The 22700-nt window shown below is 31.3% G+C and overlaps 1 protein-coding gene across 1 annotated transcript in view; it reads left to right on the top strand.

Annotated features, from left to right (window-relative positions):
* The first annotated feature begins 26 nt into the window (after nucleotides 1-26).
* Nucleotides 27-22700, top strand: part of LOC145327683 (uncharacterized) — a 47935-nt gene continuing 25261 nt past the window's right edge. Inside the window, exons 1-6 of the mRNA XM_080171240.1 lie at nucleotides 27-182; nucleotides 6569-6605; nucleotides 9045-9076; nucleotides 11692-11746; nucleotides 12846-12896; nucleotides 13337-13395. Of these exons, the coding sequence (XP_080027366.1) occupies nucleotides 125-182; nucleotides 6569-6605; nucleotides 9045-9076; nucleotides 11692-11746; nucleotides 12846-12896; nucleotides 13337-13395 (292 nt within the window). The 5' untranslated portion in view covers nucleotides 27-124. The remainder of the gene's footprint in view (nucleotides 183-6568; nucleotides 6606-9044; nucleotides 9077-11691; nucleotides 11747-12845; nucleotides 12897-13336; nucleotides 13396-22700) is intronic.

Below are 22700 nucleotides of genomic sequence, written 5' to 3'. Positions count from 1 at the left end.
TTAATTTTGTTCCTTTTTTCAGACTAATGTACTAAGACAACAAAAAAAGTGACAAAATAAAACATAACCCTGACACAATAATTTTCACAATTTTGACCCCACAACTTTTAACCATACTAAAAAGATGAAAGTGTACCACCAGATTTGGGCGATTCTCATGCTGTATCCTGTATTTTCTGGAGGTAAGTAAAGGGTGTGCAAAAAAATGCGGACTTTTTTAAAATTTAGATTGCGCGGCTTGTGTTAATAGTAGAAAAACGTTATGCCTACCATTAGAACCGTTATGAAGTCTATTTTTTGTAAATATAAAAACGATTCCTATGCTACGTATAGTTTAGGAGCTATGTGGTAAAATGTCTCAACTGGCTTAAAACTTGACTTGCGAGTAAATCATTTAAGATTAAATTAAAGGGTATGCAAATAAAAATACGTACATTTTTAAAATTCTAATTGCTCAGCTTGTGTTAATAGTAGAAAAACGTTATGCATACCATTAGAACTGCTATTAAGTTTATTATTTGGAAATATGAAAACGATTCCTGTGCTACGTATAATTTATGAGCTATGTGGTAGAATGTCCCAACTGACTTAAAACTTGACTTGCGAGTAAATCATTGAAGATGAAATTTTTCCACTTTTCTCACATTTATCAATACAGCTCCTAAACTAAAAATAGCACAAAAATCGTACTTATATTTCCAAAAAATAGAGCTTATGACGGTTCTAACAATATACATAGCATTTTTCTACTATTCACACAAGCCGAGCAGCTTGAATTTTAAAAATGTCCGCATTTTTGCACACACTTTTTTTTATCTTTAATGATTTTCTCTCAAGTCAAGTTTTAAGTCAGTTGGGACATTCTTCTACGTAGCTCCTAAACTATAAGTAGCACAGTAATGGTTCTTATATTTCCATAAAATAGACTTCATAGCGGTTTTAACGGTATGCATAACGTTGTTCTACTATTAACACAAGCCGCTTAATTTGAATTTTAAAAAGGTACATATTTTTTTATATACTTTAATCTTTAATGATTTACTCGCAAGTCAAGTTTTAAGGCATTTTACACATCGCTCCTAAACTATATGTAGCACAGGAATCGTTTTTAAATTTCCAAAAAATAGACTTCATAACGGTTCTAATGGTATATTTTTTTATATACTTTAATCTTTAATGATTTACTCGCAAGTCAAGTTTTAAGACATTTTACACATCGCTCCTAAACTATATGTAGCACAGGAATCGTTTTTAAATTTCCAAAAAATAGACTTCATAACGGTTCTAATGGTATGCATAACGTTTTTCTACTATTAACACAAGCCGCGCAATCTAAATTTTAAAAAGGTCCGCATTTTTTTGCACACCCTTTATTATAGGAATGCATTGGCAGTTCCTAAGCATTCTCATTTTTACTACAACTGCATATGGAAGAAAAGTAAAAAACATTTTATTCGAGAAACGGCAGTTTTCATCACAGTTTCACATTGTAACTCATTTAGATAACTGCCATGTTAATTTCTAGGGCTGTATCTCTTTTTTTTTTTGGTTGCATTTTGGTCTGGTTATGAAAAGTGGCACATCCCTTAAATGTTTTGACTATAGTAAAAAAAAATTATCAGAGTCAAAACTCAAACTTTTAACTTCATGGATTATTTTTAAAAATTATCATACACAGAAAAGAGATAAAAAAAATAGAACATAAAGTCAAATCGCCTTATCTTACATATTAAGTGGTATGTGGTATTATGTGGTATGCTAAAGCTCGTAGAAAGTTCTGGTCCAAATTATTTTTACTTTTCAAGGTAGCTTTATAAAAATCTAGGGGTAGTTTGAAGTTATAATCTACTTTCTACTCTTCCCCCCCCCCCCCCCCCCCCTACTTTCTACTCTTCCCCCCCCCCCACTCCTAGAAACTGGAAGCGAAAAAACAAGAAGTTGTAAGTAAATATTGGAGGAACAATTTGCTGAAGATTTATTTAAATGTGCTATTTTACCCTTCATATTATGTAATAATACATTGCTCAACTAAAACCACATTGTATAATAAAAGTTTTGAAAATAAGAGGAAATATGTGTAAAAATATTTTGTCTAATTTCCATGTAAATTCAAGGAAAATTGTTAAATGGAAAAAGTGAAATTCTTTTTTTTTTATTTATTTGGTAGTTCAACTTTATTCCATAAAAATATAAGTATTATAAATATTTTTGAATGTTTCCTCAATTATGCCTTTTTGAAAAAAAAACTAACTGTGGTTTTCGAAGGGCAAGAAGAATGGTTCTTCTAGGCGTAAGGGACAGTAAAAATTGCTTTGTATATAAGTTTCCGAATATATCTTCTATATTTCAAAAGGAATTCCGTTTTCATGAAAATTAGTCTTTTTAGTAAATATTTTATAGCAAAAACACATTTAGTTTTAAGGTTTTAAAGACGATTTTATATTTTTGATTTAGTATATCAATCTTTGTTTAGATAGGTACAAAGATGTTAATAATGATATTATAGAGGCATGTTATTTTAAGGCCATATTTTTGCTATAAACTTAAAATAATTATGTAAAAATATCATCAATAAAATCTAAAAGGATAGGTATTCATTTATAAAAAAATAACTAATTTAAATACTTATTTTATATGATAAAGTTTTAAAAATCAGTTTGCTAAATATGAAAGGTAGACAAATAATATGTTTAAAGCCTTATTTTCTTTCAAGTACATATATGAAGAGAGAGAGATAAACACAGGGAAGTAAAGGGATAAGACAATGACCGATATACTGATGTCCATCCCCAAAGATGATATACAAAATTACCCCTTCTGTAGATTACTATTAGTAGTTGAAACTTTTGGACGATCAACTTAATGAATCAAGAAATCAAAATTCAATAAAGTCCACAAAGTTGTTGAGCTAATGAATAAAAAAACGTTATTATAAAACTTTGGGGACTAGTGTAATAAAAAGCCCAATGTCCCCTCCCTTTCTGGATGAACAGAAAGAAATATGGGAATAGAATTATTTACCCCATGGAACAAAATATTAGAATTTCAGTTGTTTCTTTATTAATAAGATAATAGATGAAGATGCTGCATAACTTACATATATTGTCTGTCTGTCCTATGGCAACATATTATTTTCTAGGCTTCAGTCTGAGTTTCCAAACTTAGAACTTGCTTTGTCAGTTAGTTTGTCAGTCCAAGAAACTTAGATTTATATAGGGGGCTCTTTAAGTGCTGTTCAATGTAAGCATTGGAAATGGATAGTTGCATGAAGTGCATCTAACAAGTTTGCTTGCAAGCATAGGTTACAAGAATACCATCTAACATATATAATTTTGTGTAACAACAAATAACAATCACCACTAAAATAGTCATTATGCTGCTTTTGTGAAAACTTGACAGTCATTTATGTCGCATATATCTAAAAAATATGATTTTCAAGTCTTGATATCTTTAAAACTATATGGTAGAAAATTGAAATTCTTTCAAATATATGCCTTATAAACGTATTCAAACTATTGAGCAGAAAAAAATATTGAATTCACTTAATTCAAGTTTAAATGCACTTCGTGCAACTACCCCTTTCCTGTAAAAAGAGCATCTACTTTATGATTAACGTTAGCTTGACTTTTGTTGATATTTAAAGTTTATAGCCTTTAATTCTTATATTTGTTATTCTTAGTTCAAAAGGGTCCCTGCTAGTCAAACTACCTTCTTTGCACTCTTACAAATTTATTTTTCTGTGGTTTACAGTTAAATCCCAACTGAAAATGTCCAATTAGGTTGGAGCAATAGAGTTCTGTGTGTCAATTTTATTTTATTTAAACTTATTCAAGGACATATTTAGGTTTAGCGGATTTATGCAATAGTTTCATTACTCATTAGATTCTATAAATTAAAAATATTTTTTCCACATAAAGAATGCCTAGGAGATAGTAAGGTAAAAAAGTAAAATATTAGATTGACCGTAATTGTTGAAATTTTTATTCCTTTAATAACATCAAACGCCATCTTTTATCATGGTACACTCGTCAAAGGTATCCCTCTCCCCTAATCCTTTAATAAAAGTAATAGAATGTCTGTCTGTAGCGAAAGATCTGTTAAACTGCTGAACCTATATGGTTCTCCTTTATAATGTACTAGCGGTTACGCCCCTAGAGGACTCTAGGGTACCTAGAGAGTTTACAACCCCCCCCCCCTTTTTAAGTTTTAGTTTAAACAAAATAAAAAATCTTTTTTTTTGGGGGGGGTGGGGCTAGTTCTTCTTTTGGTGATTTCTCTTAAGAAGGGGATATTACCCTCCCCCAAAACAGTTATAAACCTTCCCAGGACCTATGAGAAGCTACCCTGTAAATATAAATTATATCGGTTCAGAGGTTAGTGAGATCCTTTGGTACAGACAAAAAACCTTACTACTTTATATAATAGGATATGCAAAAGTTTCTGGGAATTTTTTAAAACTATTTAGGAGGAGAATACCACAACCCTCCCAAGAAAAATCACTCCTAATAAAGAAATAAAAAAAATTAAATTAAACTTTTTCTTTTAAAACTATAATTGCCAGTGGTTGGTTGAAGATTAACATTGTGTACAAATGTACAAACACGTAGTACAACTCTAGAGCTTGTCAAAACCAAAAACTAAACTTTGCCTTTGCTCATACAAACTGCCTTGTAGGAACTGTTCTTTTATTTTTTTCCTTAAATAATTTTTTTATATCATACATCTATATAATTCTTTATTTCTGAAGTGTTTTCATGTTTGATTGATTAAATGACCTTTGAAGTTACTTTGACCTCTATGATGAATTAACCAAAATTATTTAAAATAAATCTTAGAGTGAAACAATGTGATAACTAAATAAACTTAAATTTACTTCTATGTTTTCTAGAACTTCATCTTTAATTAAAGCTTTGTTATTGTGCATCCAATTTAAAAAAGAGAAAAGTAGTTTGCGGGTAAAATCCGTAAAGGTGCGTGTTTAAGGCTTAGAAATAGTAGTAGAACGATAATATTCACTAAATATGTGTATTTCTTATTGAAAAGAACTATAGACAAAAAACATTTTTTTTTATTTAACATAATTTATTATCATTCTACTACTGTTTTTAACTTAAAACACACAACCTTTACGGATTTTACCCGCAACCTACTTTTCCCTTTATTGACTAGGTATAAATAATATTAATTTTCAATTACATACTTGCCTATTGAGCTGTCCCAATTTATGATTTTCATTGTTTATCCTGTAAGAAAATCCTGTTTATTAAAATAACATCTATTATAAATTATTATTCTGGATTGTAAGTCATCAAAATCGAAGCTTTTCTATGGGTAGCTTTTTCATTACTTTAGTCATGTCGAAATTGTCCGACAGATCATACCCGCACACCATTTTAAGCGGTATAAGAAGGCCTACAAATCTGGAATAGCCAAGATCCAATGATGCGAAAGCTTCACTGAAGAAAAAACCTCATAAAATAGGCCTTTTTCGCCCATTTCTCTGCACTGCAAGATAATTATGCATTATTGATTTATGGCTATTCCAGATTATTTGTAGGCCTTCTTATGCCGTTTAAAACAGTGTGCGGGCATGATCTGTACGTTCAGCCGTTTGGCAGCTAGCAGCCTTTTAAAATTCATAGATTTTTGGCAATATTCGTTACCAGCAATATTTTACCATGAACTGCAGTAGATCCTAAGTATGTCCATAAACATTATCCTGTATCAAGCAGTTTTTCAACAAACTTCCTTACAACTTTGCATCGACTCTTATACATTTGTATTCTGATTATTCAGTTCTGACACTATACAAGTGTTAATGTCCGTTTGTCCTACCGTTTCAGTGCTTCGCTTTTATGGATGTTGTCATCCTTGTTTTTAAAAGTTGGATAGGTTATAACCAAGCTACGGGAAAATGGCGCAAAGGTTGTGTAAACGTAATTGAAACTGTTTAACTACTTCACTCACTCAAATCAAATTAATGTTAGTTTGACTTTGGTAACGTGTTTGATCAAAACTTTGCCTTGTATTTTGAAACTGTAATCCTTATAATATGAAAGTAACAGGATGTTTGTCTGCCTGTCTGTGTGTAATGAAGGATCTCCCTAATCGCTGAACCGATATGTTTCTCCTTTAAAGTGTAGCTTATCTTACACCTGGGAAGGTTTATAGATAATTGGAGGAGAACGTCACCACCCTCCCAAGAGAAATCGCCCATAGTAAAAATGACCCACCCCACAACCCCAAGAATGGTTTTTCACTCTTTAAAAAATTTTAGGGTCGACCTCCTCCCCCCCCCCCTCATCTCAAGTGCCCTTTGATGCCTCTATGGGCTCATCCGCTAGTATTAACATAGACCCTAAAAGACTTAATATTTGAGAACTATCTTCATGCATTAACAAAGAAAGCATAAGACATAAAATGTATTGGGAATTACCCCATGGGTATGAGGTTACCCTTTACCACCTTATTGCTAAAACACTATAATTAACCTTTTTATCTATTTTATTATAAGGTGTTCCATCAGTAGAACTTACTTTAAAAATTTATCTGATCTTAATTTTTTCAGTTTGTCGAGGCAGTGAATATGATGTTGATTATGTGCAGTAAGTTTTTTTTAAATCGAAGCTTTTCTACAATTAAGGTCTCTACTTACGTTAATTATCGTCACGGTTAGCTCTTACTATAATCAAGTCATAAAAATGTTTGTGTGTCCTTAAACAGAATCCTGTATTTAAGCAGTTTTGTAACATGTTTATATACTATTTGTGTATATACCTTTAAACTAATATTCTGAGTTTTACACTCTAAAAGTGTTCATGCTCGTTTTTTAATTTCCGAGCTTCGATTTACTGGATGTTGTCAACCTTGTTTTATGACAGCTGATTGAAAAGCTTAGGTAAACGTAAAGAGATTAATACAACCTAAGTAGAGCAAGAATTGTTTTTATAATCTCGTGTTAAAACAGGTTTTCTGGTTGAATCGATAGCAGGGACGTCAGAGCTTTTCATTTTGAGGGGGGGGGGGGGATAAAGGGTTTCAAATGTTTAAGTGGGGTAGTTTTATTTTTTTCTAATTAGGAAGGTAAAGTTTTAAGGGGGCAAACCCTTGGAAGTCTTTTCTAATCTAAAAGTTCTACTTTAGATTTGATTTTGAATACACGACTGGCAGACAGACTTACGTATCATATTATATTCTAAAGAGGATTATGTAGTTTAGATTTGTAGTACTGTAGTTTTATATTTTTGGGGCAAAGAGAAATGTATTTCCTATATAAATAAACTAGCGGCTTCGCCCCTAGCCTCTAGAGGCTTTGCCTCAAGAGATAATTGAAAAAAAAATAAGGTACTACTGGTGCTACTCATAGTCTAATGTGTACTCAAGAAAATTACTACTGGTGCTGCTCATAGTCTAATGTGTTCTCAAGAAAATTATTTATTTTTTTTTTTTTGGGGGGGGGAAATTTTATTTTTTTGGGGGGTTGAGGGTGTCCCACCCCCCAAGAAAATAGCTTAAAACCACCACAGGACCAGTAGGTATATTCCCTGAAGAGTAGAATCCGATCGGTTCAGTGGTTACCGAGATCTTAAGGGACGGACAGACATCCAGACATCGTTCTACTTTGTATTATAGATATTATTTTTTGTAGGGAAAGGGGCAGCTTAAAGGTCTTGTATTTAAATTATTTTTCGTAACCTTTTCTTTTTATTTTAATGATATTATCATCTTTATTTCTCCTGTTTATAATCTGTCACTTCTGAAAAAATGATTCTGTCTTATTCAATTTTTCCCTTGTTTACTGTTTCTTTTATTCCCTGGTTGATATAAAGCTTATCTTTAATTGTTCTTTAGAGTAGGGTTGGGCCGGATATCCGGTTTTGTCAGATATCCGACCATTTTCAAATCCGGGATACCGGATATTGTAACTATTCGGAAACCGGATATATGATTTCTAATGCAGGATATCCAGTTGTCCTCCTGAGTATCCGTTAATTTGCCGGATATCGAACGTTAGCCAGAGATATCCGGCCCAACCCTACTTTAAAGTAACTATGTCTTTATTTTGTATTAAACAGAAATAATATTTTCTAGCGGCTCCTTACCTAGTTCTTTTTGTCTTCTCCCGAAATGACATATTGGCCGGATACAGTATATCCAGCTGATTTCTAATTCCGGATATCCGGTTTCCGGCTGGATATCTAGGCAAAGTTCAATATCCGGCAAATTAACAACGGATATCCGGCCGTATAACCGGACATCCGGCATTAGAAATCAGCCGGATATCCGGTATCCGGATAGTTTCAAACTGGATATCCGGCCCAACCCTAATTGACCCCTTTCCCCCCCCTAAAAAAAGACTCTAATCTGAATTGAACCAGTAATAAGATTCCCTGAAAATTGTACCTCTATTTATATTTCTAAGTTACCAACTGTACAATGTCATTGCTTATATTATTATCATTTTTATGCTGGGAGTTTTGCTTATTTAAAGCAAAGCTTTTCTGTAATTAGACGGTACGTCCGTCCGTCAGGAACGGATAGCTTGTTTCGTTAATTTAGGCATGTTAGAATTGTTTTATCGATTTCAAACTTTGCATGGTGATTCCTATAGTAGTTAGGTACGATTTAGAAAGCGTAGCAACTATATAATCATTACCAAAATGTCAGTACGTCCATTTTAAACATGTTGATCTTTTTACTATTTTAACAACAAATTTGTATGTGATTTTATTATTCGATTGATCTGATTTTTGGTATATTGATTCCTAAAACAACAAAGTACAATATAATTAACGAAGCTACTCTATAATTAAGTCCTTAAATGTAAGTATGTCCATAAACATTATCCTGCATTAAACAATTTTTCAAGAAATTTACTTACAATTTTGCTTCGACTCTTATACAAATTTATATTCTGATTATTCAGTTCTGTCACTATACAAGTGTTAATGTCCGTTTTTTTGTTCGTTTTTGTGGATTTGGTCATCCTTGTTAATACATAAATATTCTTTAATCCCTTAAAATAAATAATCTTAATATTTTAGATACGCTGAAGTAGGAGACAACGTAACCTTAGGTGAGAATATTAGTTAATGATAGGCGTGTTTTAAGACAGTAAAATAAGAGTAAAACTTGGTATCTCAGTGGTACAATATAGAGCTGTGAAGAAACGGCGGCAAAACTGCGCGATAGGCGGTTTTCGGTGGTAGCAGCGGTTCGGCAACAATTTTTTCACAAATCCATTAAAAGCCACTGCCATGCAAATTTTTAGAGTTCTACTCCTATATTAAAGTCTTAAATCACACACCTTTACGGAATTCTGAGAAAACTAAGAATCCATTTTAGGATTAATTTTAGTTTTGTAGACCCTCAGCAGGTGATACATAAAGATGTATTTTGTGACATTTATAAACCCCTCCTTTTCCTTTATAAACAGGGTTGTCAATTCGGGCGGGCGGTTTTTGGCAGGTGGTTATGGGCCGCCCTTTAACGGTCCTTTTGGACAGATTTGGCACCCCCCGTTTTGGGGGGTGAAAAAGAGGGAAGTATCTAGAGAAGGATTTCGCTAACCGCTGAACCGATATGGTTCTCCTTTCCAGTGGAGCTTTTATAGGTCCTGAGATGGTTTTAGGCTATTTTATTTCTAATAATAAGTCTCGCTATGGTTTTAGGCTATTTTATAACCATTTTATATGCTTTTTACAATATTTGCCCAAAACTCCTTTTGGGCAATTGGGTGGCCCGTTATCGAAAAAAATGCCCAATATGAAAACCCTGTAATTATAAAGTTTTTAAAAAGGAAAAAGGTTGAAACTGTCTGTCTGCTATGACAGCGTTATCATTTTACACACAATTTTTACTACCAACTTCTCTTTCACATTTGACTTGGGAATTATTCAGGGATGTATATTCTGCAAATTTGACCCTGCTAAGGGTGTGGGGAAAAAAAAATATGTGGCTGGGGGAACAAATGTAAAAATTAAGAGAACTGAGCATTTTTTTCCATTTTTCTCCCCTTTTTTTTGAAAAAAAAACTAAAAGAATATGTGGGACGGAAGAATAATATGAATAAAATAAAGAGTTCTGAAAATATTTTTCTATTTTATCCCCTTCCTTGCTGAAAAAAAAACTAGGAGGGAAAAAAATTTAAAAAATTTCAGCAGGGGAAAAAATTATTCCAGGAAAGAGATTTTAAGTGACAGGACAATATAGACTAAAAATTGATGTAGAGACCAAGTTATGGTTGGGCCGGATATCTGGTTTGGCCGGATTTCCAGCCATTTTCAATATCCGCTCGGATACCAGATAATTAAACTATCCAGTTACCGGATATCCGGCTAATTTATAATGCCGGATACCAGATAATGAAACTATCCGGTCACCGGATATCCGGCTGATTTATAATGTCGGATATCCGGTAATTTGCCGGATATCGAACGTTGGCCAGATATCCGGCCAAACCCTAGACCAAATTATAATAACCAAAATGACCCCAAAGTATAAAGATTAGGGTTATTTTTTGTTGAAAAGCTTGGACCCATTAAAAACTTATCAGGATTTATGAAAAATGTCTTAAAGTTTGTAAGCCCACGAATGATAAAACGTGTTTGTAAAAGTTTGGGTACACTAACAACAAAATTTACAAGTTTTTCCTCAGTTTCCATATCCATTTCCCTGAATTATTTGACCAGTCCATAGGGCCAACTGAATTTGAGTTTCCGATTGTGTACATAGCACCCTCATCCTTTCTCAGTATTTACTACTAGATAAAAAGCTTCAAACTTTCAAATCTTGATTTTTTTGGAAGTTTGTAGCTTTTTTAGCAAGTAGTAAATATTGAGATAGAATGAGAGTGCTATGTAGACAATCAGAAACTCCAATTCAGTTGACCGTTTATAGGGTAGGAGTCGGGGGGGTAGGGAACATTGGAATGTAGATCATTATGGTATCCAAAGTTTTATAATCACGATATCTCCTATTTGTTGGCTTAAATACTTTGGATACTTATATTATGTCAATTAAGTCTCTTTTTTTTCTTAAAACTAGCAGTGTCCAAACTTTTCAATTAATAATTTTAATCTACAGGAGTAAGTATAATTATCATTGAGGGTTTTGGATCATTTTATCATCCATTGTCTTATCCCTTTCGATCCTTGGATAGGTATAATACCAGTCAAAACTGTTGGTCCTAATTTTATGACATTTAATATGAAGTTTATTATTTGAGTATCATACAAGTTAGTAACATAATAACTGTTCATTTATAAAAGTTATTACAAAATCAGCTCCTAGCTAGTTAACTATCTTTGTATAACAAATCATTTGGTATTTTATATAAAGGGGGGGGGGGGGACTGTGACACTTTTTGAAACCAAAACTACAGGAATTCAACTTAAAAAAGAGTTACAGCACTGAAATTTGTAATTACAGTCGCTTTAAAGAGGTCCAATGTTGAACTGTAAAGAAAAGTTGGTGAAACCACCGCTACCGCCGTTTCCCGCCAAAAAAATAGAGTGATAGAGGTGATAGAGGCGGTTCCGTATCTGTAAAATGGTTTACAACGGCCTTTCCCCTTTAAAAAAAGTTTTTTTCTTTTAGAATGAAATTGAATAATCACAGTTATCTTGGAATAAAAGAAAAATAACTCACAAAACCTTCGCTACTTGTTAATAAACATCCTTGTTATTTTAGTTTGTCCTGGAGAGTTTCCAAGTAATGATGAGTTACACGGAGTCAAGTGGCACAGGAATAATTTTATATCCATTATTTTCAAACATTGATCCTTTTTACCTATTATTCAATCCATTATATTTGGAAAATATTTAATTTTCATATTAAGCGAAGTACAGAATTATTAATTAGATTATTTTGCACGTCATAGTAGGCTTCATATGCATCCTTATGTAAACATAGGATTTGACCTGAGGTGGATTCTTTAAAAAAAATTTGCCCCACTAATCGCTTAGTGGGGCAAAATTGTGAAAAATCCACTAAAATCACGTTAAAAATCTACAAAAAAATTTACAAAATCGTATAAGGGTTATGATTCATGAACCTAAGATTTTATTTAATTTTTGTAGATTTTTTATGCGATTTTGGAGGATTTTTCTCGAAAACAATTTTGCCCCACTAAGAGATTAGTTGGGCAAATTTTTTTAAAGAATCCACCTCTGATGTAGTTTTCCTTTACAGTGAAGCTCCTTATAGGTCTAGGAAATGTTTATAAATCTTTTAGGGGAGTGTTTTTATCCTTCCTTCTAAGGAAAAAATTTCCCTAAAAAGAACACTTTCTTTTTTAAACAAAAATCGAAAGTTTATGCCCCCTCCCCTCCCTTCCCTTAAGCGCCCCCAGAGGCATCTTAGAGCGTAGCTGTTAATATTCTAAATATTTACTTTGACGGAAGTTTTTTTGTTGGTAAAACCTCTATTTATTCTTTAGTGTTAAAAAGCCAAAAAAAAGGCATAAAAAACCAATTTCCGCAGGGTTTATCGTACCTAACCTAACCTAAAAATAATAAAAAATTTGAATTTTTTTCATTTAGGTGTAGTACATATAGGACTAGGCTTATGTACCAATTTTCAAAAATCTAGCTCAATATTTAGACCATTTTGCTCAATGTTTAAGTTCAGATGTCAATACGCACCACTCCCTCCCCCCCCCCCCCTTAAAATATTATGATGGAAGGGTTTACCTAATGACCACCATCAAAAGTGCAAAAGAAAACATGAGAAGTAACTCAGAGAAACCTCCAACTTCTTTTTAGATTCGAGCTTTTTACAATACAAATTTAGCCTTAAAAGCTATAAACACAAGAAAAAATATTTTGATTTTAATTATTAATCAGAGGAAAGTTCGATCAGATCCTGGAATATTCAAAATCTTCACAAAGACTAAAGTAAGTTTATATTTTTATGTCTGTTTTAAAAAAGGGCATATTGTTTTCACTTCTTCCCATGGGACATCTAAAACAATGCATGCTATGGTCTTCAAAAAGTTTGTCTATCCGTCCCAATTTGTTACACTTTTTGACACTAACTCTTAACTAGGTATAGTTATCTAGAAGAATGGCTTTTATAGTTTTAAAAACGTTGTAGCTAAGTCTAATCAATCTAGGGCTATGGCTGTCCGCATCCTGTCATTGGTATGTTAAATAAATAGTTGTATACACTGTTTAAATTCGCGAATGCCGCGTTTTTTCGACATGTCGAAAAAACGCGGCATTCTTTCTCAAAAACCCATCTCAGTTCCCTGCCATTCAAATTAAAAATCAGCATGTAAAGAATAATTTTTTTGTTTGTTTTAGGTTTATAACATTTAATTGTATTTATTTTTAAGGTACATCGGTTCATCAGACAAATATATTGTGGCAGAGAAACCAACACAAAAGATATCAGGAATCAACAAATAAAATTATTAAAATCCTATATATTAAGATATTGTCTTTTGAGTTTTGAGTAATATAAATTGCTTGAAACATTAGGACACTCTCATAACAGGTTATGTAAAGGTAAAGTGTATCTTTTTTTTCATAATTTGCAGTATATTTACTTTTCATTTTTCCACTAAAGTTTAATTTCATAGTTGTATATTATTCAAACAGATTTAAGGAGTAAGATTAAAAAGACATTCATTTCTTTCCAAAGATATTCAAAGGAGTATTTGCATGAAATGCATTTGAAGTTGAATTTAGTGATCCACATATTTTTTTTCTTTATAGGGCATATACTTAAAAAGAATTTCAATTTTCTACCATGCAGTTTGCAAATTATCAAGACTGAAATCGTGACTTTTTCCTACACAAAATAGACATTTTTGGACGTAACTCAAAAATTGCCTTGTAAAAGTTTAATTTTATTTCAAAAATCTTCATAGCTAATCAATTTATATCTCATTTACTACAAAAATAATTAAAGGTTCACTTCTACAAGTTAACTGCACTTCGTGCAACTATCCTTTATTCCTTATTGTAAATGTTCAGATATTTTGTTTTATGAATTTGTCAGGCTACAACTGATAAATGTCTCAAAAAATTTCAAACACATTGTACTGAAAATTAAAATTTCTTAGAAATTGTTTTATAAATAATTTTGTCTCTTTAGAAGTTTAAAATTACTGCAAGGATGGGAAGCCATTTAAAGGATTAGTTTTCATTTCAATTCTGAGATTATGTTTATAATTATGATAAGTTTATTCATTACAGATGGATGGATGGGGAACAAGGACATGGATAATCCTTATAATAAAGTAAAAGGATCTTTGTCTGTGTGTACCGAAGGATCTTGGTAACCGCTGAACTGATCGGGTTCTCCTTAACAGTGTAGCTTCTCATAGGTCCCGGGAAGGTTTATAACTATTTTGGGGGAGGGTAACACCACCCTCCTAAGAGAAATCGCCCCTAGAAAAATCACGCCCCCCCCAAATCCCCCTCACAAAACTTTTTTTTTTCTTTAATTTTTCTTTTAAAATCTAAAATAATAAAATGGATTATCAAATTCGACTCCCCTCTTCTCAAGTGCCCCTAGAGGCCTCTAGGGCCGTAGCCGCTAGTCAATACATCTAGTATATCTAGATGATCAAACTGGCCCCAAAAATCGTTATAATTCTAGTTGACAAAAACCTTTGTGTACCTATTTTGATTCATTCTAATAATACGAGCTACAAAACTTTTCCACGATATGATTTCATAAAAGATAATTTTATCCTTAGAAATGCGAGTATTTATAGCAGACTCATTATGCGAACGAACTGAAAAAAATAACAGACACCATTTGTAACTAAATTTGTACAAATATGGACGGATTGTTTCTCCATATTGGCTGATTTAGAGAGTATGCATCTAGATTTTGTCTATTGGATAATGCAGGGAGGAAGGGAGGGGACAATGGATCTAAAATTCATATTTCTGACAGTCTTGGACTTTGGGTACCAGAACACATGCAACTTTTATTATTTTGGCAAATTCCAAAGACTTTGGGTACAAGCGCAAAGAATGCCGCTAAAACAATTATTTCCAAAAGCAGACAACTCTTACTGAACTAACCAATATAAATACCAGCAGACAATTTTTTTTAAAAATTCAAAACAAGTTTATTTTGGTTTTTAAACAAAATAGTTTTCTTCTAAGAATGGGTGGGATAAACCAGAAATTCTACTGTGATACTTCTGTAACTATCCATTCTAATCAACCCCTTGTCAAATATGAAAACAATCCCCAATTATGGTGCCAGTACTAAGGTCATACCTCTTAATATAAATTACAGACTATTCACAGGAAAATAAGACAGGATTTCCTAATGTTAAATACTTTTCTTTTAGTGTTTAATAATTTCTTATTATACAAATCAAATAAAGATTGCTCCATCTAAAATTTTGGAATTTTCCATCTATATATCTGGTTTTAAAGATATTGAGTTAAAACTCTAAAATTGAATTAATTGCCCATTGTCCCCTCCCTTCCTCCCTAGGATAATGATACAACACCTTCTCATATTATTTTGTCCTCTAAATTAAAATTTTAACACACTATGAAAATTAACAGTATAACTAACAAAATTATGTTAGTATTATCAACAATAAAAAAAACTAACATTTTTTTTATTTCAAGTTGTTAAATATAAAAGATTGAGTAAAAATAATTTTTCTTTAGATTCCATACCCCTGTCCCTGATTAAAAGAATAATCTTTATTGCTTCAAGTTAAGAAATTCTCATTGAAGGGGGGAAATAAGATTTTCTTCAATTACATTACTTTTATATTTAAAGTTAAAATGATAGTAAAACATGTTGTAGTAAATTTATGATAAAGGGGGAGAGGAAATATTTAGAGATCCCGTAAAACAATGTGTCAAGACGGCAAAAATCTGTTAACATTTTTAATTTGATATTAACATCAAAATCAGGGCTCGGCAGCCTCTTGCAAGCCTCAGGGAAATCAAACTTTTACAATTTTATACCTAACCCAACAATCTCAATTTCCCCCAAAAAAATCATAAATGGTTGGTTTGTCTAAAACATATCCGTCATAAGAATGAGTACTTTTATGAGCTTAGATTTCGCACAACCTCATTATTGCCAAATCATGGAAAACATTTAATTTTAGATTTTAAACATGAATTAAGGAAAAAAGAAAGGGTAAAGTTTTAGTGTATGTGAAAAGTTGAAAGGGTTAAGGACACAGAACTAATTCAGGGTTGGATATTTTTCCCATTTATTAAGATATGTTTTAATCATTTTAGAGAACACCTAAATTATCATATTTGCATGCAAAATATACCTAATATCAACCTAAGTAAAAACATACAAAAAAAATTAGGTGGATTTGCTTTTCAGTGCTAATAGTTACATTCAATATCAAGTAACTTCAGCCTCAGAGGTTTATAAGGTCCAGAGCCCCTAGTAAAAATAGTTTCAGTTTACCTTTTATTATAGAATTATGGATTAGTAATAAATCAGTTTTGATATTTTTATTGTAATTTTATGGATTCCTTAAAAGAATATCTTTTCTGTAGCATAATACATCTCCATACTTTTATAAGATCTTAAGTTAATGCATCTAGGCAGAATTCCAATTATTTTGGTTTAACATATATTTATTTATTTATGATTAAGGTAAACAAAATTATTTTTTTTTATCTAATTTTCATTTTTTTCTTTTTGAAATTTAAATTTATTCTAATACATATTTATCCCTGTATTCAAGTCAATCCAAACCATCTTCTTTCTCAACATTTTAATCAAAAACTTGATTAGAATTCAAGTTTGGGTTTCCTATTCTTCTCCATACTTCCAATAGGGCAGGAGGGAGGAAATGGGAAGAAATGAAGGAAATTAAAGAGTTTTGGATAATCTACAGGTTTTATGGTATAACTCCAGAATTATAACTCTTTCAGTTAGAGCTGATATTTTTATAATAACTTATGTCTTATACAAACAGGTTAACTTTATGATTAAATATCTTTTATTGCAAATAAAAACATAAATACCCATGTACTATAAATTACAATTGAGTGCAATTAAATTCTTAGGCATCAAAGTCAAACTTAATGGTTAAATATAATGCTTACAATCAATCAATGAATTTTTTAATTATGTTTTTGTAGATAATCAGGATAAAGTCGTAGATGCACAAGGCAGACATACCAAGCCAGAGACCAAGTGCACTTCCTAGATCAACAACAAGATCAAACAAATCATAGTCATATATGTCTGTGTGAACTGTTACACTATTCAGAATGTCATAGCTTAAGATAGCATTTTGAATCCTGGTTGCAAGATGAAATGTTTTCTTTATATTTGCTTTCAAAGATTTGCAAGGTTTCATACACTTGTCATGAGCATCAATTTTTCTTCCTTCTACAATCCTGAAAACGTCATTTTTTGTTTTAGTAAGCAAAGTGCCGTCAGTATCAGATATTATCTTATCTTGTTCACAGATAACTCCATTGTTGTCTGGGAACCAGGGTGGTAGGCAGTTGTACAACTCTAGAAATTGAGACTTTACAGAATTTAAAAAACATTCCCCATATGTTGTGTTCTCTATATCATAATTCTTGCATGTTTTTCCATCTTGAACTGAAGAATCAAAGTGGCTGTATTCAACCTCAATTACTAAATCATCAAATGTATCTTCTCCAGTTGGGCCAAAGTGGACTTTTCCAAGTTCAGTCATTCTTATTTTGTTTCCATTGTAAGGATCATCAATTAGTAATATTGATCTTTTTACATTTTTAACTCTGTCCTCAAAAGATATGGATAATTTAAAGCAAAACCCATAAGGTATAACAAATGTTTTTTCAGCTGTATTATGTATGGTTTCCAGTTTTGAATAATCATTTAGGAACACAGAGTTTTGAATATCTAAAAATGACAAATTGCCATCTGTACCTTGCCATGTAATCCTTCTAGAACTGAATAATTCGCCAAGTAATAATGTACTCATATATTGGTAGCCAATATTTCTAAGCTGTTTGTAGTTCATCTGTTGATCCTCGCAGATGTAAATATCAGGTTGTTTTATATCTTTTAATTGGAGGATGCTTACTCCTTGAATTATGTGTCCATCAAAATAATATTGAATAGAGTTTTGCACTTGATAGATAAAAACTCCAATTGTAACCAATTGAATCAGTTTTCTCAACAAAGCCCCTTCTTCCATATTTTTATTATTTGCTTAAAGTGTTTAGTTTGATAGGCTTAAGCTGTAACTGTTTTGACTCCATAGATATAATGCCCCAACTCCACACCACCAACCTTTCTTTTATGTCATTAAGAATGTTTGTTACGGTTGATTAAAAGTAACACTTATCATTTAGTGTTTACAGAGACTTACGTCAATTGTAGAATTGGAAATTCATTTGTAGAAGTAGGACTAATGAAAATAATAATTGTAAGCTTAAAATTCAATATAGAAATTTTGAGACGAAAGGTTTTTTCAAAACTTTACTTAATTTGTCATTAATACTTTACATATCTGTGCTTCACTACTTATGGACAATGTCATCATCCTAGTTTAATTTTAAAAAGACATACCTTTTCTTAAAACCAATCTTGTTTATTAAGTTGTGAATATAGTAATTGATTTTGAAATTAATTTTATCATTTATCTAAATCATTCAAATTAAATTAGCTTCTGTTTTTAATAGTCGTTTATTAACGTTGAGATTTTAAATGAACTGACAACTGTTTATATTTCATTGATAACAAAAGCTGACAATATTATTTTTCTGGTTATTTTTTTTTTTTTTTCATTTAAACTTGATATTATTTAAATCTCATATATATAAAAGCTTTCTTTTTTGGATTTTGTATTCCTGTCAGCTGTTGAAAAGCAGACAATTATAATGATTGTTAAATTGTTTGGTAACTTTTTAATAAAAATCATTACTGTTGAATTGAAGCAAAAAATTAATTTTCAATTAGAACTGAAGTTTGCCTTTCTAATTAAAAAATTTCTTTTTTTATTAGTAAGTATTGGCCTATAGAAAAACAACCCAATTCATATAGAAACCTTAGTATTACAGACACATAGTGTACTATTAGAAAAACATGATTAAATGAGATTTGTAGAGAATGATTTTATTTATATTAAAAAATTTAAACTAACAAATGAAAATTTTCTGTTCAGTTTTTGTTTATTCTAATTTTATTTGTAATGAGTCTAAATCCTTAAACCAAGTTGTTTATATACATTAAAGCACAGAAACATAGATCTATTACAAAATTTTTCATAAAACATCTTTTAATGCAATTAAAAAACATAAATATGTACTATAAATCACAATTAAGTGTAATTTAAATCCATAGGCATGAAAGTCAAACTTCATGCTTAAAAATAACACTTACAATTAATCAATGAAGTTTTTAATTATTTTGATGTAGATGATCAGAATAAAATCAAAAATGCACAAGGCTGACATACCAAGCCAGAGACCAAGTGCACTTCCTAGATCAACAACAAGATCAAACAAATCAGATTCGTACATGTCTGTGTGAACTGTTACACTATCCAGAATTTCATAAGTTAAAACAGTCTTATCAAGTCTTGTTGTAATGTGGAGTGTTTTCTTATAACTTGCTTTAAGTGCCTTACAAGGCTTCATACACTTGTCACTTGCATCGATTTTTCTTCCTTCTACAATTCTTTCCAAATCTTGTTTTGTCTTATTCATCAAAGTTTTGTTGTCAACTGTAATTCTTTTTATATTTTCTTCACAGATAATTTCAGTGTTGTCAGGGAACCAAGGTGGAAGGCAGTCATACAACTCTAAAAGTTGAGTCTTTAGGACACTTATAAAACAATCACCATAAGTTGTGTTATATTTTTCATAATCCTTGCAAGTTTTACCATCCTGAAGTGAAGAATCAAAGAGGCTGTATTCAACTACAATAACAGAACTGTCAAAGGTATCCTTTCCTGTTGGGCCAAAGTTGAAATTTACTAATTCAGTCATTCTTAGTTTGTTTCCTTTGTAAGGATCATCAATAAGTAAGATGGATCTTTCCACGTTTTCAATTGTGTCATATACAGATTTAGATAATTTAATGCAAAACCCATAAGGTAAAACAAATATTTTTGAATAGTCATTTTTGAACACAGCATTTTGTATTTCTGAAAAGGTCAAATTCCCATTTTTTCCTCTCCATGTTATCCTGTCAGAACTAGATATTTCTCCAGGGAGCAAAGTATTCATAAATTGATAACCTATCTCTCTGAGCTGCCTGTAGTCTAACTGTTGATCTTCACAGATGTAAATATCAGGCTGCTTAACATCTTTTAATTGAAGGTGGCTTACTGTTTGGATTATATTTTCATCAAAATAATATTGTAGAGAGTCCTGCACTTGGTATATAAAAACTCCAATTGTAACAACTTGAAACAATTTTCTTAACAAAACTCCATCTTCCATAGTTTTTCTAAAGGTTATATTGTTTAGTTTAATAGGTGTTAACTGAAACTGCTTTCAATCTATGAATAATTATTTGAATAAAGGTACTTTATGAGTTTTTTTTAATTAAAATTATTGATCTTTTATTAAACACAAATTAATTACTTTTTTCACAAAAGTGTTTGCCAATTTAAGTTAAGTGGTGGGGAGAGGTGTAGTTTGTAAACCTTCATGTAAAAGGTGTGTTTGTTAAAGACCATTTTGAATTATTTGATATCATGTTTTTTTTTAAATTTTAATTGGAAACCTGTAGGAAAAAGTATCAATGTCTCAAAAGATTCCAATTTGTCTGAATTGGCAGTATTTGATGAGAAAATTTGTTGGCTGTGTGAAACAGCAGTGATTGGCAGCCAGTGATTTGCAGAAATTTTTATCAACACTAGGGCTAGTTGGACTGCGTTCAAAGAGATTTCACTCAAAGAATATATAAATCTGAAATTCAAGCCTTTTTAATGGATTTTCCAATGTTGTCTACCTAGTTGATTTTTACACTTACCAAATAATTATCATACATGTTGAAACATTTGGCAAATTTTTAATTAAAATTATTATATTTTGTTCAAAGCAAACAATTTTTAATTGGACCTGAAAGTTTGACAATTTAATAAAAAGGTATTTTTTGTGTTGTGCTTTAAACTGGTTTGTCTAAGAAACAAGGAAGACAACATATTTAATTAATTTACAAAGGAGAAATGTAGGTATGCTCATTTATAATGGGAATTATTATTGAAAATTTTAGCTGTCTTATCAGACATTTACCATCTTTAGTAATTTATGGACTGCAACCCTAGCATCTAGGGGCTCTATATTTGAAAGAATATGGTAGGGCAGAAAAATAGTCTAAAAACCATCCTGAGACCTATCAGTAGCTTCACTGTAAAGTTGGACCATATCGGTTCATTGGTTAGCGAGATCCTTTGCTACAGACACTAAAAGCTTATTCTATTATATAAAGTAGTAAGCGTTTTTTGTCTGTCCCGAATGATCTCGCTAACCGCTAAGCCGATATTGAAGCTTCTTATAGGTCCTGGGAAGGTTTTAAACTATTTTTGGAGAGGGTGTCTTCAACCCCCTCCAACGCAAAAAATATTTTTTTTTATTTTTTTAAACTCAAATTTTATATTGGATGAGGTTGACTTTTCCCCCTCCTTAGTTAAATGCCCCTACATGCTTCTAAGGGTGTAGCCGCTAGTTACTTTATGTATTAGGATTGTTAGTTATTTAAACTAAGGAAATTAGGTTACTGTTTTTCTTATAGTTTTTTTGTTGTATTTCTTCTAATTCTAGCCCATCATATTTTAAACCGTTTCAGCTAGATAGTTTGATTAGTTTACACTAATGTCTCTTGTAAACATTTATATAAGGTTGAAACCTTGTCAAACCTATCTTAATTTATTTATAATAAGTCTAAATACCTTAAACCAAATTTGTTTTTATACATTAAAGTTGTGATGAAAGAAAAAGAAATAAAACCTGAGATATTGCTTTCAAAGTGAAAAAGTTTTCAAGCTGGCATATCCAAATTTTCTCCAGTTTAATTCACTTTGATATTTGTAAAGTTTTGAATGTGGCTGCATAATCCATTCCCTCATCATATTTTAGCATGGTTTTTGTAATAAAATTCAAATATATACACAACTATTGTAGCTTGTTATTCTAATGTTTTTCTTATTGTTTCAATTAAATCTAAATAAACTAAAGTTTATTTAGAAACATTTAAGCTATAAAATGGCCACACTTTAAATCTACCCACAAACCAAATTTACACCATTTATATTTGCAAAAACTGTGGACAAACTTTTTCAATAAAGAGGCATTTCTAAAAGAGATAGGTGTAGAGAAAGTTGGAATGTAGAATGAGAAAAGGGGCCCTAAATCTTCTAAAAGTGAATTGGAACACCTTTGCACTGAGAAGATAAATATTTCATAAAAGTTTGGAGGTTACACAGACCCCAGTAAAGTGGAAAGGGAAGAAAGATAAGATTTATTAAAATGCTTTTGATATTTTTTAGAGATTTACCTCACAAATATGATTGTTTTCTTATGCATCACCTCAATTCTTAAAAAAGGCAATGTTAGAAAAGTATACAACTCTGTAACAGATAAAAAAAAATACAACTTTTAATTTTTTTTTTTAAATTAAATAACAAATGAGGCAAAGAGAACTATCCACGAACGAGAGCACATGATTCTAAGTACCTTCCAGCATTGATCCTAAGTATTTTCTTTCAGAATATAATAGGTCACCATATATTA

This window comes from Acartia tonsa, chromosome 9 (assembly GCF_053477335.1).
Source record: "Acartia tonsa isolate MP-2025a chromosome 9, ASM5347733v1, whole genome shotgun sequence".
In the NCBI taxonomy this organism is placed as follows: domain Eukaryota; kingdom Metazoa; phylum Arthropoda; class Copepoda; order Calanoida; family Acartiidae; genus Acartia; species Acartia tonsa.
This window is presented reverse-complemented; position numbering and strand designations above follow the sequence as displayed.